At 37.7% G+C, this 16268-nt stretch overlaps 2 protein-coding genes across 3 annotated transcripts in view; one reads left to right on the top strand and one right to left on the bottom strand.

Annotated features, from left to right (window-relative positions):
- Nucleotides 1–9838: 9838 nt before the first annotated feature.
- Nucleotides 9839–10538, top strand: FAM237B (family with sequence similarity 237 member B). Its single transcript, XM_014875602.2, has one exon. It carries the CDS (start codon nt 9846–9848, stop codon nt 10248–10250), a length of 405 nt encoding a protein of 134 aa, XP_014731088.2. The 5' UTR covers nt 9839–9845; the 3' UTR covers nt 10251–10538.
- Nucleotides 10539–12746: 2208 nt separating this feature from the next.
- The window catches only part of CFAP69 (cilia and flagella associated protein 69), a 28198-nt gene continuing 24676 nt past the window's right edge, over nt 12747–16268 (bottom strand). For both annotated transcript variants that reach the window (XM_088161392.1, XM_014875597.2), the window contains one exon: nt 12747–14471. In XM_088161392.1, coding sequence (XP_088017518.1) covers nt 14337–14471 — 135 coding nt within the window. In that variant the 3' untranslated portion in view covers nt 12747–14336. The remainder of the gene's footprint in view (nt 14472–16268) is intronic.

Genomic DNA, 16268 nt, shown 5'->3' with positions numbered 1-16268 from the left:
ACATCACCATGTTATAGTCCAAAAATATATATTTATCACACTACTATTTCTAAGTTTTGTTAATAGCAGAACTAAAAGAAACTATATTAATTCAGCAAAGTTTTCCAACATTATACATATAGCATTCATTTTAATATTTGCGAAAAGCCAATGATATAATACGTACTCACAACAGGCAGCAGCTGTGCCGAGATCCCCAGAAGGAGTTAACAAATCATCCAGAGAGTTTCAGAGCATGAGAAGGGGGCTGTGAAACAGGGTCCTGCCTCCCCAGTGAAACAGGTCTGGTCACCTCAAAGGAGGGACCCTGGGCAAAGGAGCACCTGGGCTTTTATGGCATGTTCCTGTTGAGTTCCTGCTATGCCACTGGCCATCCCTTGTCACCTGCTGTGTCTCTTGTCCCTTGGCTGGAGCCACAGGTCCCCGTACACTTTGTAGTGCAAGGGATTGGTGCCAGTTCACAGCCTTTAGAATCCGACAGTGAAAGCAGGTAGTACCCCAAATCAAAACAATAGAAGACTGAGCATGTGGACTAATTGGTATAGGAGAGGAAATAATAATTTAAGCAACAGAAGATAAGATACTAATTAATTACTAGATAACTTGTAGCCAATGAACTGTGACTTCTTTGCTTGCTAAACATCTGTATGTTGTGTAAAGTTTTGAGAATTGGTATGCTTGATTTGTGGAAAACTTCCACCTCGCACCCTGTGCTGAATAAACTCTGTCTCCTTTAGAAAGGAGAGGTTTAGAAACCTGGCTCTGTCCATGTTTAGAGAGTCCCCAAATTGGAAGCAACAGAGTGCCTGAGAGGAGAGCGCCAGCTGCAGGAGCAGCCAGGTTTTGGTTAACAGCAGCACTCTCCAGCAGCGTGTTCTCCTTGGAACCTGGGTGCTGGCTCAAGACAGCATCTGCTGTTGGTTGTCCCCATGCAGTTGGACCCTTTAAAAGCTGTTGGTCATACTGCAGGTGTGCTCTCCCCCAAGAAATTGAGACCTGACCTTTAAATTATTCTAATTTTCAGGATAAGTATGACAGTTAAAAATACATGGCTTTAATAAGGCTTAAAGTGGTCTGCATTTTTAAAATGGTCATGAATAAGAAATAATTATGTAAATTGTGATATCACTAAGGTCTGAAGAGTAGAATTGGTGAAAAAATCATAGAGTCGTTTGTATTGGAAGGCACCTTAAAGATATCCAGTTCCAATCCCCCTGTCATGAGCAGGGACGCCTTCCACTAGACAAAGTTGCTCCAAAGCCGTTGTCAGTCTGGCCTTGAACACTTCCAGGGATGGGGCATCCATGAGTTCTCTGGGCAACCTGTTCCAGCGCCTCACCACCCTCACAGTAAAGGACATTTTCTATGTAACCTAAATATCCCCTCTTTTGGTTTGAACCTGTTGCCCTCGTCCTTTCACTACAGTTCCAGATAAGTCCCTCTCCAGCTTCCCTGTATGGCTACTCCCCATACTGGAAGGTTGCTCTGAAGTCTCATCACAATCTACTCCAGGCCAAACAGCCCAAATTTTCCTGGCCTGTCTTCAGGGGGGGATGCTTCAGTCCCCTTAGCAATTTCATGGCCTCCTCTGGGCTTGCTTCAACACTCAATGTCCTTCTTGTGTTGGGGGCACCAGAACTGCACACAGTCTTCCAGATGGAATCTTGTGAGAGCAGAGCAGAGGAGAAAAATCACCCCCGAGTTCTTTCATAAGCCTCTATTTTGTAGATAAATATTTCTTAGACAATATGAGCATGTTTTAAGTTTTTTGTGTTTTTTTTTAATGCACTAATCCTCATCAAAAAGTAAATATTTTTCTATTCTTTCTTACAGTTTTTCCACAAGGTTTTACATTCTTGATTGCACCTGTTAGCTGCCTGAGGAGAATCATTACCATTTACAGTAATTTAATACTAAAAATAACTCTAACAATGCATGTTATCTGCTACATAATAAAATTATTAAAAAAAAAAATTAGAAAACATTGGTATACCTTATACATTCTAAATGACCCAGCAGAACATTTAAGTTTGTGTGAATGGCAGAACAGAAATCATTACTACAGCAAAAAAATTCAGAGCTCACATGTTGTGTTTTCAGATCATGGGGACTGCAGATCGGCAGTCCTGAAGCAGGTAATGTGGAAAATCTAGTGAGAAGTGTTTTGAACTGATCAGTTAATAATGTCATGACTGGAAAAGAGGAATTGTGAGCCTGGCGTTGTCCTTGAGGCAGCTGGCTGAGGGCTTGCATGCTGAGACTCCTCTTCTATACTTGGATGTCTCCAGAGGTTAAACCGCATCAGGAACAGCCCCCCTGCCATCTCCATCTCTTTCTCCAAATCTTTGAAGTTAAGTCAGGCGAACTTGGACTGTAATTGCTCATCTTTGAAACGAAGAAAAGTGACCTGGCCAACCACAGATTCTGAAACCTGGTCTCAGCCTCACTGCCAAGCTTTGGAAAAACTAAAATTTGTATTAATTCCCAAAAACATTGGATATGGTATCATCTGGGAAGGAATGAGTATACTGGGGTAAGGAGAGAAACTGAAAAATGAGGTAGACACAAAGAAAGTTGAAAATAAAGATGTCAGGCTTAAAGGGTTTGTTTTAGGATGATCTTATATGATACTTTTTGTAGTATTCCTGATAAAATCAGTACGAGCATGCTCATGAAATTTGGAAATGAGTTATACTTAGGAATCACCATAAGTATAGAAATGTGCCTCTTTTGGCTGGGATAGAGTAATTTTTTTCTCAGAGTGACTAGAATGGGACTGTGTTTTGGATTTGTGCTAAGAAGAGTGTTGATAATGCAGGGAATTTTTTAGTTATTGCTGATCAGGGCTTGCATGGAGCCAAGACCTTTTCTGCTCCTCATCCTACCCCATCAGTGAGTAGGCTGTGAGTTCATGGGAAACTGGGAAGGGACACAGCCAGGACAGCTGGGCCCAATGACCAAAGCATATCCCTTACTAGGTGGCAACATGATCAGTAAAAAAAGCCAAGGAAAGAGGAAGAAAGGGAGAACAGTTCAAAGTCAAGGCGTTTGTCTTCCCAAGTCACTGTTACACGTGATGGGGCCCTGCTTTTCTGGAGATGGCTGAACACAAACCCGCCCATGGGAATTTATGAATGAATTCCTTGTTTTGCTTTGTTTGCTGCGTGGCTTTTGCTTTCCCTATTAAACTGTCTGTATCTCGACCCACAGGTTTTCTCACTTTTACACTTCCAATCCTTTCCCCCATCCTGCTTGTGAGGGACTGAGGGAGCAGCTGCATGGTGCTTAGTTGCTGGCTAGGATTAAACCACCACGAGGAAATATCTCAGGAGATGGATTTCATTTAATGTAGGGAGGTATTAATATCATTGTGTAAGGCCCTGGTAAAATCTCATTTGAGGTACTGTGAAAACCTAATCAATCGTTCTGTAACAGAGCTAAGGCTCAACTAAGAGAGGGCTAAAGGGAAATTAGGTTCATCACCAGAGACCTGGAGAGCCTTTCAAAAAAACAGATCTTAGGATGGCTCAGCTTGTTTACTGCAATAAAACAAAACCAGAGAGGAAACACAAGTGCTATCTATAAATATATAATGGAAGTAAACATGAGGGATGAAAACCATTTAAATAAAGGGGAAAGACACAAGAACAAACAGATATGTACTATTCAGTAATAAATATATCAGGAAACCAGAATAATGTTTCTAGTCATGACTGCAATTGGCTAATGAAACTGCTTTTCCGTGGAATTAGTGGGAACAAAAATATTTCTATTTTTAATATGGCACTTGATAAATGTATGAGGTGATTGTACAACAGAGCTTTTTTTGTAGTGGCAGGGAACTAGGCCCTGTCATTCAGGAGGATCTTCCTGTTCTTTGTTACCATGCCAATTCATAGTACAAACAACAGAACATTTCGTCCAGATTTATGATTAATAATATGAGAACGACCTGTCAGTTTTCTCTGAATAGTAGGCAAGGTTCAGAAGTCCTTACGAATGCAACAGTTAGATTGTGTTACTGTGACTTCAGTAAAGCTAATGATGTCAGCATTCTATAGAAAAGAATAGAAAGAAGGAAATAAGAAAAAGAACTTCTAAGGGAGATGAAAAAAGTGCAGGTAAGTTGTAGATAGTTCTTCAAGGATGAAGTCACAGGCCCAGAGCCCTCCTTGGATACCAGTACAAGTATGTATCAAATTACACCCTGGTTTTGTGCTGTGTTCTGCTGTTGTGTCTTGAATTTAGTCCTTACAACTGTTAAGAGCAGCCTGGTCTGAAACTGGTCCACTTAGCAGAGCCTTAAATTCAGTGTGCTGCACTAAATTAACGTGCAGCAGGAGGTTAACGTGTTAATGTGTAGACTGGCCCAGAGATGCCAGCAGAGCTACTAACCAGTGTTACTTCATGTCATGTAATCAATCCACAACTTGACCTCAAAAAACAGAAATAAAGAAAAGCTGCTCTCCTATATGTTATGAGTTGAAGGTGTTAAATTTATTGACATAACACTATATTTGTTTCAACAGAGAGCAAGTTTATGCCAACAAGCTCATGCCATCAGGGAATTAAGCAACATTTCATTTGAAATGTGGCATTGTGCATTTTCTGGAACCCTTTATAACATTAAGTGCCTCATCACACATTGCTAAGAATTGCTAAGAATTACTGAAACAGAATCATTTAACACTCCTCTGAAGTTGGAGGATATTTAAATGTTTCATTGTCCAAATACCTGACTGCAAAAATGTATCTGGTCTCCTGAAGAGACTCTGTTTGCCGGGGCAGGACTGATTCTATCACCTTTGTCTCCTGTTTTCATTGGGTGTGTCATACTTCATCTTCAGTAACAGGGCTGTGAGCACTTCACTGTCAAGCCTGATGGCAGAACATTTGTCATTTTTTTACTTCAGAAGCTGGTAATCAGTGATGCAGAGAGTGACTCAGTTCTTTATCCTCAGTGAATCAATCCTGTTTACGTACCAGTGTGCCCATGTCAGAGAGATATATATAATTCAGCCACATAAGGCTACTAGCATTTTGAAGATTTCCAAACTGATTTATACATAGTCAATATTCTGAGTTTCGTGATAAATAATGCTTCTATTCCTGCTCTTTCATTCTTACTGTGTACTTCATGTATTTATATATGATTGCTTGAAAATCACAAGGGTACAGCTACCTCAAATCACAGTTTTACTCCTCTGTTTCTTTTCTCTCATAGTATAAATTACTAAGTAGTGTACTGTCACCAATTCTAACAAGAAGCCATAAAATCTCTTCCCCCAACCATTTTAAAACTTCTACCAGCAGTTTTTTGAAATTTGTGCTATATGTGGTGTTTGTCTAGAAAAGAACTAATTTTGATAGAAATATGTAGAAATTAAACTGAAATATTTTAGCAATAGTTTCCATAATGGTCTTTCTAATTGAGAGAAATAACTTCACCAACATACCCAAAGTCCAAATATTGTAAAATATTGATGTATTAATTTTACAATTTTATGGAAAAAGATATTTAACCAATACCAAGAATACATTCTTCAGTTCAGTAAAGTCCCACTAGATGGAAGCACCTCAGCTGCCATAATAGAAGGAATAAGTGGAAGTACAACAGTTTTAAAACAAATTCTATGGAAAGGTATCAATATTGGAAGAATTTTGAGGGAAACATTTTATTTTGCCCAGATTCAGCTATCAACTAAAAAAAAATCACAGAAATAGACACTTTTACTATGAGCCATCTAATAAAACTCAGTGTCAAGCAGCTGCCCTAGAGTCCTTGGGTTTATATGTAGCATATGCTGCAGCTTTGGAATTCTTTTGGAAGCCTTGCAGAATTAAGAACACAACACAATTTTTCTCTAAATCCCATTTCTCTTTTAGTCATTAGCTCAAAAATATCTTTCCAAAGTATGTGGATATGTTCTCTGCTTTAAGGACTCTCTCCTTCAGCCCAAGCTTTTACGTAGCTTTCAGGTATGTTAAATTTTATAAAGGTAGTCACAGATTGATTTTTCTTGACTTTCCTTGAATTTTCTTGTTCTGAAATAGAAATTTTAATTACTAACTTACTAAACATTATCAGTGACTGTCTTCATGATGTTTCCATCCTACAAACTTCATGTAACATTTCACAGGATTATTAGCTCCCAATAATTTTGATCCCTGCCAGCTTGAATTCATGGGTTCATCCATGTTCCAGGTGGCATTCTCCCACAGGTGATGATCCTTCGGTGCATGACTGACAAAGTGGATAACATCAGAAAGGAAAATAAAATACAGAAGTCAGCTTTCAGAACCTTTTTCACTTGGAGATGTGATTTTTTTTAGATATTATCAATAAATTTTCATGTAGATTCCTAAGAGAACATTTTTGACGAGGTGGCATTTTAAAAAGAGGTATTTTTATTTGAAAGGATTTTCCCAATAAAAATCTGTTCCTTAGCATTGTGATTTCTATAGGTGTGTTCTGCGAGTACCTTGTTTTAAGACTAAAAATGGCGCATTTAACTAGAAAAAGGAAAAGCAAGAGTAGAGTGATAAAAATAAATCTATAGGGTGAAGAAATATGATCAAAGGCTGTCTTCAGTGGCTGTTGGGGTAGAAGGAAATCACTGTGTTTGCACCAGTATCCTGTGCTACTACACTTAGATGTTTTAAGTTGGAATTAAATGATAAGGGATTAATGCTACAGCCAAACAGCTGTGGAACTACCAACCTCTTTACATGCCTTTAAATGACTTTGAAATTTTGGCAGTTTCACTGTGAGACTGGAAACACTAATAAATTTGATAGTGCATAAAGCAAACAAAAAGGGAAATTTTCTAAACTTGAAAACTTACTACTGAATGCTGGTTTTTATTAGTGATAAAAAGGAGCTCACTCAAACGTAGATTCCTTGTGAAGTCTTTCTGATGCTTTAATTTCTTTTTTATGAACACTGCCTTAGAATTTCAGGGAATAATTACATCTAATAGAGCTTTAGCTCCTTTCAATACAATGAGTTCAGAGATAAGCTAACTATATTCCAGTCTTCCAGATATTTCCTTCTATTTAGTTATGTAGGTTCAAACATGGGTTACTTTTTGAAGCAAGATTTTCAAACAGTGTTGACATAGCTCAGCTGGTAAGGCTTCCAGAAGATACATAGTTATTGTGAGCACTGTCATTCCAGAGCAGATTTGTATTTGTGCTTAAGCATTGTAATATGTTTGTTTTTAGACATAAATTACTACATTTCTACTTGAAAAAACTGACTGGCTGTTCCTGTCATGTTGAACTCCACCAAAGCATGTTGTGAAAACCTAACAGACACAATTTTATTACATATTTGTTCTTTTTCATTCCTTTGAACATTGTCCTTGCATGTTCTGATGGTCAAACAGGAACATGCATGGCAACCTAGGTTTATGAATGAGAGCTTATTAAATGAGTGTTCATGTTTCTGATTAGGAGGAAGATTTGCTGTCCATGGTGTTTTCCTCCCTCTGCCAGCCCTGTGCCCCTCCTCTTTCCTCACCCGAGGCTCCCCCACCCCCGAGGGCAGTCTGTGCAGGTGAGGCCCCAGCCCAGCCTGGGCTGACACTGGGCGCTGCTGCAGAAAGAGGTGGGGCTGCCACAGCTCCCCCCAGCCCTCCACCGACCTGAGTTCAGCTGCTGCTGCTGCTGCTTTGCCAGTGGCACAGTCGTCCCTGTAACCTCGGCATCCTCGGAGCATCCAGCAGCTGCCAGGCACTTGCAGCCCTCTCATGAATGTCTTTCTTTTTTTCCAAGTGGCTGACTTCTGTTTTTCAAGGCTACTGTTCCATCTCCTCGCTTAAATACTGTAAGTACAACTTCTGCTGTGGCTCTTTAGTTACTGCCTCTGTGAAATTCCTCTCTCTTGTACTGAATAGTGGGAGTTACTAGTTCAAAGTCTCTGGGGTTTATTGTGGTCTCTGTTCCTATTTGTGCTGTTCAAATGGGCCTTTAGCATTTCAGTTTTCAGATGGATTAAAATATGAAATCAGAACAACTCAAAATGTTGGTGGTTTCCTGGCTGCTGTTTTCCTACTTTGTAGGAAATTGCCAATGTGTCCTTCCTCTGAATGCTGGTGCCTAGTGAAGTTGAAGTGAGAAGAGAAGCATTTCCATCCCTACTTGTTTGCTGGAACCAGTTTTCTAAGAACCCAAAGAAGAGAAACTAATGCATGTTGATAAGCTATCAGGATGCTGAGGCAGGTAATCCTGCTGCCTGCTGAAATGTAGCTGGCCTGGGATTTTAGGAAGGAGCTAGGTTGGAGAGCACCTGTCTGGCTCAGTTCCTTGGGTTCTGAAGCTGAAGTAAAGGAATACATGACAAGGGACCTCAGGTGGCTGCAGCAATGTGATTACACAAACTAAAAATTATCCCAGGATCCTGAGCCACAGCAAAAAGGCCTATTTCAAGCTGTCCTGGTTCCTGACCCAGTTTGGTGTGACTGTGAAGTCCATGGTGTCACCCCAACTCTGTATTCTTATAGACATTCCACATAAATGTTGTATGATCTATGGATTATTCTCTCTTTAATTGCATCACTAGGAGTTGCAGAAAGGACATCAGTGTGTTAGCACTTTGAAGATATCACAGACTAACTTTTAATATTGACAGTGGCCAGAGATATTTGAGTGGAAGAGCACACTTGCAATTCTGGCGAAATTCCCAGTAAAATTTGCACAGCTGCCCAAAATATTGCCTTTTTTTTTTTTTTCTGTACAAAACCTCACATCATTTTTGTAATTATATTTTACACTCTGAATTAGAAACTGTGAGAACAAGCATGTCACCACCCACTTAAAATGGAATTGATTTATGATACCAAAATAAGGGGCACTGTATAAAAGTTTTGACTGTCTTCTTTTTCTTCGGACTTCTTCCTGTGCTTTTCTTTTTTGTTTGAATGGTTTCCTCTTTATGTTTATTCTCCTGTTCCACTGCACTGTATCTTGATAGAAAGGGCTGATAAAAAATTATCAGGTGTTTTAGTGCTGTTCTGTCTAAACTTGATTCAAGGGTGTGGAATACACATGATAGGAAGACTGCATTTTTCCCAGGGGGAGTCTCTGTAGAGCAAAGAATACATTTTCTGTAGTATTTGAAGTTCTCATTATGCCTCCTGTGTTATTGCTCTTTCTATCTCCAACTCTCCAGATAGTTTCTCTGTTTTATATATATATATTAGAAATATATATATATATATATATATATATATATATATATATATATATATATACTAGAAATAATAATGCCAAAATCTTAATTTTCTAATATAAGCCAGAAAGGAATTTCCCCTCTTCCAGTTTTGCAAAAGATGCTGAATGAGTTCATAACATGCCTACACTCACCCAATACAGTGTACAGTCTGATTTACCATTCCTTCCTTACCATCTTTCTGAGCCAGACTTTCCATGAAAGACTGGCTGTTTATAATTGTTATTTATTTGCAGTAACTTAAAATAGCATACCACTAGGACTCTTTAAGCATCTGCTATTAACCTGATTTTACTGACAATCCAAGCACAGGAGATCAAGGGAAGAAGTGTTGGTCTCAAGGAACACTTCTGACATTGCTATGATCATTTCAAACTTTTTGCTTTGGGTTTTCATGTTCTAAATGGCATTAACAATTTCTAGGTGCAAACCTAGCTTCCAGTATTAGGGTTTATCGATTGGTCTTTATTCCATGGTTTGGGAAAAAAGTATTTTTCTGAATATATGTATAAATTATCTCTTGGGGCACCCATGAAAGTTATGTGACAATCAACTATATAATATCAGAATCACTGTGATTTTATACACTTCTTTTCAGGTATCTTCTTGAAGTATGGAATTTGTATGGAAACGATGGTGGTATCTTCAGCTGGGCTGTATATTGATAGTGAATTTGGTTTATGCCAATCTAGAGTATCAAAAAGAAACTCCTCCAAGCCTGCGTGAGATTGACCATCAGTGCTGGGAGGTATCATCCCATGGGCTGGTGGAAATGAAGAAACTCAAGGTAGCAGATACAGTCATTGCTCTCTGGGACTTCATGATGTTCCTAAAGGAGTCCCCTAAGCCCAAGCACAATGAACTCTTCAACGATTTAGCCCAGAACTTCTGGGATATGTATGTAGACTGTGTGCTCTCAAGATCCCATGGAATGGGCAGAAGACAATTAACATCTCCCAAATATTCTTCCACATACTCACACAGAACTTTAGAAGGTAACTATAGGATATGGTACTAACATTAAACTGAACCAATGTTCCATCCTCACCCTTCATTGTTTAGACAACTCAATATAATTTCCAATTTTCTGTCTCTACTTGTCCAAAGTGTTTGCATCTTTCAATGGTAGCTACTTTCACAATACACAAGACAGTAGTAGTTAGGGTACTACATTTCTATATTTAACCAAGTGTAAAAAATGCTGAGTATGCATGTGGAAGTGTGTGGAAATGGATGCTGCATTCTCTGTTTATCACTGTGTGGATATAAATGACAATACATTAATAAAATAATTACAATACTGAAAGTTTCCTGGTATTTAGTTGCTCAGTCTCAGCTTTGGGGAATCATTGTTCTGGAGGAGGGAAGCTCAAATCCCTGACAGTTGGAGCCCTATTCTGCCTACTAAAACTACTGACATATAATGTGATGTCATGGCCACTGTGAATCACTAAACAGGTTCTGGTCATCATGATCGGGTTTGAGTCTGAACTGAGGTCATGTAGGTGACTTTACATCTTACTAATCAGTCCTAGATCTGTTGCCCCCGTTCCTTCTCAGCAATAAGCTTTTTTCTGATGTACAATGTCAGATGATTCAGGTTCTTGGAATCAACATGAAGATTATTTAATCATAGCATTTCTAACATATTGCTTGGACAATAACTATTTGTCTTTCATAATCTTGCAGGGTCTGCTTTCACCAATCCGTTTTAGGCCAAAAGGGGAGAAAATGAAGATACTTAAACAAGGCAGCATCAAAATGAAGGAGCACAAAATCCCAGTATACATTATAGATGTTTGGACAAATCCTTTGGCATGGGTCAATCATGTTTTTTTTTTCCCTTTTCTTTTTGTATAAAGTACTTAATCACTCCTAAACTGATAAGTACATGAACCCCCATACTGTCACTTTTGCTTTCCTGTGTTGCAGTCTACCAAGCTTGCCTTTTCCTCACTGCATGTGTGAATATGTTCAGGGTCAACACCTTTGTTTTCCCACGTAAACCTTAAAGTCTGGATGTGTCATATTTTTGTGGAGTCTTGTCTTTTCCAATAATTCTCCTTTTAGAAGTTAATTTTGATGGAAACCCAATATATTTTTATACATTATGCAACAGAGAAAATGTAAACAAATATATTTTATACATTGTCTTGCACATACTGTTAACTTTAGGAACTGCAAGAAAAAAAAGAAAAAAGAGGTGAGACATTAAGCTAAAGGGAAGGATTATGCTCATTGTAATGTCCTGTGCAATCTATACTTTGTATTTTATCATTGCTTAGTCTAAGCTATGGATTAATTAAAGTATTTTTCTAAGCAGCAAGGTCTGAATAGCAGTAGTTTTCTTGTCTATTAACATGTTATTTGATAAGCCACTACTATGTGACATGAAGAACAGTGCTTTACACAAGGCTGCAAATAAGGTGATGCAGTCCAGCCCTGTCATTGCAGGCAACATTGCAGCTGGGATGGGACCCGTGCACCAAGTGGTTCAAAAGAGGGACTGACTCCACTACTGCTCTCAGTATAAACCATTGTGCATGGATAAAATAATTCAAGGAGAATAACTGCCTACTTAATCCAATTCTTCTGAGCATAAAAAACCTGAGAAAAGCTGACTTCTCTGCTTTACTCCTTGGGCAATGAAGCTTGTTCAGTCCCTGCTGTGTTTTAGCCTTTTATGAGATTACAGGTGGTTTTAATTATTTTAGGAAATAGTACTCATGCTGTAATAGCATATAAATCTTCATAAGTAACAAGAAATACATCCCACATATATAGTTTGTAAGATACCCAAGAAGCCTCATAGATTTGTAAATGGTTAGGTAAACACAATATTGAACTGCATCTTCTAAAATATGTCTCCTACAGTATTCTGGAGAGGGTACCAAAGTAATGAGAGATTTTTCTGAGCCATGAATATCACTTTAAATTCCTGATAGAAATAATATTTTTGAGCAAATGGAGTTATTACACACCCAAACACAGCAACTTCAAGAAGTGATACATTATGATGAGCAGCAGTTTGAGAGCCACCATCTAACCTGCCCCAGCAATATCCAGTTTATAAACATATGTACTGCATTGCATTTGCAACAAATGTTTTAACTGGCATAAATCATATAAAAAAATACCCTATGTTCACCTACATTGATCACCTACAGAAATGTCAAAGTATAATAATATTTTAAAGGATGGTATCCTCTATTAATGGTCTTATAATTGAATGCCAGAGCAAGGTATCCTATGCAAGTTTTAAAAGTTTCATCCTTCTTCAGGCAGCAAGTCTGTTGAAATTAGTTTTCTATAAGACACAAAAATACTTAGCATCCACCATTAATGTTTCCAGAATGTTTGAACAATCAATTGCTATGGTATTGTTTGGTTTTAATTGTGAAAAGACAACAGACCATACATTCTCTAAACGAGTAATGAAGCAGCAAGGCTGCTGCAGAGGTGTCAAAGAAATATAAACATAACAAACTGAGTAAGACTACTTGACACAGAGGACTTCAATTAGAGAATCTTTATATTTCTTGGCTAACTTTTCTTGTAGGCAGGCAAGAAATACACAAACATGCTTTTTTAATAAAACAAACTTTATGCAGATAGTTTTGGGAAAATGTCATAATGAAATTAGATTATAATTAAAAATTATCAGTAAGCAAAGGGTCACCATAAAACGTTAAATTAAATTACTACAGACCAATTTAATTTCTCTAGCTTTAAATACTAGAAGACTTTCCTACTCTACAATGTAAAACCTTCTTACTCGACAAGAGTTTAACAGACCTGCCCATAAGAAAAATCCTTCTGATCTTTGGAAAACACACATGTAGAGATTTTTCTAAACTTCAAATACAATTTTTCATATATATGTTTTCTCTTATTTCACTATTTTCTTAGGGTTCTTCTTTTTATAGAATTTAGGTAGTCAATTTTGAAACGAAATTATTTGCCTTCATTTTTAATGCCATCACTGCTATGTTTGTCTTATTATGTGACAAACATTTTTAAGATACACATACATACACACACCTATCCCATTCCTCTTTCATGAAGTAAAAAAAAAGGGAGTTGGAATATGTTTGGCTCAAACTGATTTCCTTTTTTTCAAGCCGGCAGTTAAAAAAGCAACAGTTTGTGCTTTTCTCAAGATGTTGCTGACAGGCAAAAAAGACAGACTAAATGCCCATGTATGTTACAGCATAAAAGCTTGCAATGTCACAGAAATTTATGCCATGGCACTGGATAGCAATTGGTTGTAAAATGAAGAACCTCAGGGACTCTTGTGCTATTGTAATACAGCAATTCTGGCATTGACCAAATTAAAAAAGAAAACAGCTCAGAAAATTGAGTCATCTGCACAATGGTCTGCTGTTCACCAGTTTGTGTAGGCATTCTAGAGGTGACAAGGTGCAAGAAGATGAGTTCTTTTTGGAGACAAAAGGAATAATAAGCGAACCATTATTAGATTAGTAAGATGAGTTAAAGAGCTGTAAGCAACCCAAATGGAGAAGGATGTTCCAGGAGCTCTCTCCAACAGGCCGAGAGAAACTGTTAGCAAAAAAAAGCTCCTTAGTGAGTGTTTAGATGAAAACTGGGATGTCAGAAGTTCTGATGCTAAAGGTGGCAATTCAAGAAACAAAATGGGCTGGGACAAAAACTATGTGGGTATGGTATTCAGGAAAATAAAGAATCAAATGTTTATGTGCTTATGTGAAGATTTATCACCTGTTTATGTGAAGATTTTTCACCCTGCTCAATGAGATGCTTAAACTGCAATGTATGGAATGTGTCAGCAGGAGATGGAAATTAAAACAGTGGACTTGCTGACAGTGGATATTAGCACACAAAGTTACTAGACTAACATACCTTTGTACCATACTGTACCACAGAACTTTATTAATGAAGCATCCCCACATTATATTAATTAAGGGAAACTATAATTTTACTCTTGTGATATTCTAAGCAATTTTTCAAATCATTAAAACAGATTTTATCTTGTATCAACATATAGATAAATACATATAAATATAACATTCTTTGGAACAGCATCTATTCTACAGGTACCAATTTTTTCTTGACTGAGTCCAATGTTTTATCTCTTTTGATCTTTTTTTAAGGCTCCTTTGCAAACAGAGGACTTGCCAGGAGCATGCTGTGTATCAGCCAGTAGCCCTCCATGGTGCTCACGAGGCATACTATCCACAGGTACAAAGCGATCAGGTCTGATCTGAAATACAAAATAAATACATTGCTTGACTTTCATGCTAGCATTTAAAAGGAGAGGAGAGTTAGATCATGAACTGCCTTTTGAAAATATTATTCAGCTGTTGGAGATGCCTGCTGAGGTTTCTGAGGGCCACTAAAGCTATCCTTTATACTAAATTCACAATTTGTTCCCATCAATACAGAAGAAAAGAGAGTGTTTTTTCAGCAGCTACTTTTATGTGCTCTGCTTTTCTGCCTTTGTGTCTGATTTATGAATTGCAAAAAAGAAAATTAAGCCTTTACCCAATAGAAGTTTGCATACAACTTTATTTGGATTTGTACAGAATGTCAGCCACAGTTTGTGACCTCAAAATTTCATTATACATTATTACTTATTACTTCAAATTAAAAAAAAAAACAAAACAAAAAAACCCACCAAAACGCAAAAAAAGCCCTCTTTCTCTCAAAATGCAAATGCATAGAACTATTACTCCAGGAAATCTCCAAAACTGAAAGACACATACCTATTTCAATATTCATTACTACTCTTTACACTGAATAGGTTGGGGTCTTGGAATAAATATCATGAGTGACAGCTCTGTCTTCTAATTGCAACCTACTAAAAATAAATGCAACTCCTCGAGTGCATGTGGCTCACATGTTTGATTACTTGACCTTCCTTGACTGGTTTGCAAAAACTGTACTAACGTAATCTTCATCTCTCCCTGATGAAGCTGTTTGGCAGAGAGGAGGGAAGATGATTGTTGCATTAAAAAAATTTCCAGCCATGTCTGTCATTTGTAATTCTCCTAAGCAAGGTACCTAAGGAATGTTATATGATACATTTTCTCAATACACCTATTCTGCAAATGGACTAAGCTTTTCCTTGTTTTTATCTACAGTTCTTGAAATATTGATTTTAGAACCATGAAGGTATTTTCTTGTTAAATCCTCTCCCTCTAAGATATGAACATTCTTGGCTTGAGGTTCAAGCTTTTAAGATAAAATCTAACAATATATTTCTCTCCACTAACAATTTCCAGATTACTCATGCTTATATCAAAATTTTTCAGATACTTTCTGCAAAATATTGCTGTTTAACACTCTCACTGTTGTTTATGCAAGTACCTAAATCATTGTTCCAGCCCACTTCATCTTGCATTCTCAGATATGCCCCTCCATATCTTTCTGAAGTTTAAGATAATGTGGGAAAAATCCTAGTCCAGCACTGAGACAATCCCCTTGCCTCCTATTAGGCTCCTTGCTTCTCCATCACATGAAACATGAACTTCCTCTTTTCTTTTTCAAGTTTCAGCCACCTTAGTTGTCATTATTCATTCATGCCAGGGAGCCCAAAATAGAATCTCTTGCTTTCATACAAGTTTGAAAACAGCACCTCATGCTTATTGTTTTTAATTTTTCCTCACATGTAAGTGTAACTTATAAATAACCAAGAAATTATCCCCCTTAAATCCTCCTTAGCTGTGATGCGTACACAGAAATAATCTAGTTAGCTCAAAGACAGTTATTGGCTAGACTGAGGATTCTCCCACTTCTTGTCAAAACTCAACATCTAAATATGCTGTTAGGTGTGAATAAGATCTTAACAAAGGCTTTTTATCTTCTCACACTTCAATTAACTGATAGAAATGAGAACAAAATGTTTTCTGCAGATGCAACAAGTGGCTTATGTGCAGACAGTCAGGGAACATGTTGCTGATAAAGGACACCTCTATGGATGTATCAAAGATTGCACAGATGTACTCAATGAAAGGAGGAGGTCTTGACCTCAGCAAGGTTTTCATGAATGGCTGTCTCA

Source organism: Sturnus vulgaris, chromosome 1 (assembly GCF_052056855.1).
Source record: "Sturnus vulgaris isolate bStuVul1 chromosome 1, bStuVul1.hap1, whole genome shotgun sequence".
In the NCBI taxonomy this organism is placed as follows: Eukaryota; Metazoa; Chordata; class Aves; order Passeriformes; family Sturnidae; genus Sturnus; species Sturnus vulgaris.
Note: the sequence above shows the minus strand (reverse complement) of the source record. Positions and strands in the feature narration are given on the sequence as shown.

What these genes read in the sequence shown, in the direction of transcription:
- FAM237B (XM_014875602.2), top strand. Translation starts at nt 9,846, where the DNA reads ATGGAATTTGTATGGAAACGATGGTGGTATCTTCAGCTGGGCTGTATA.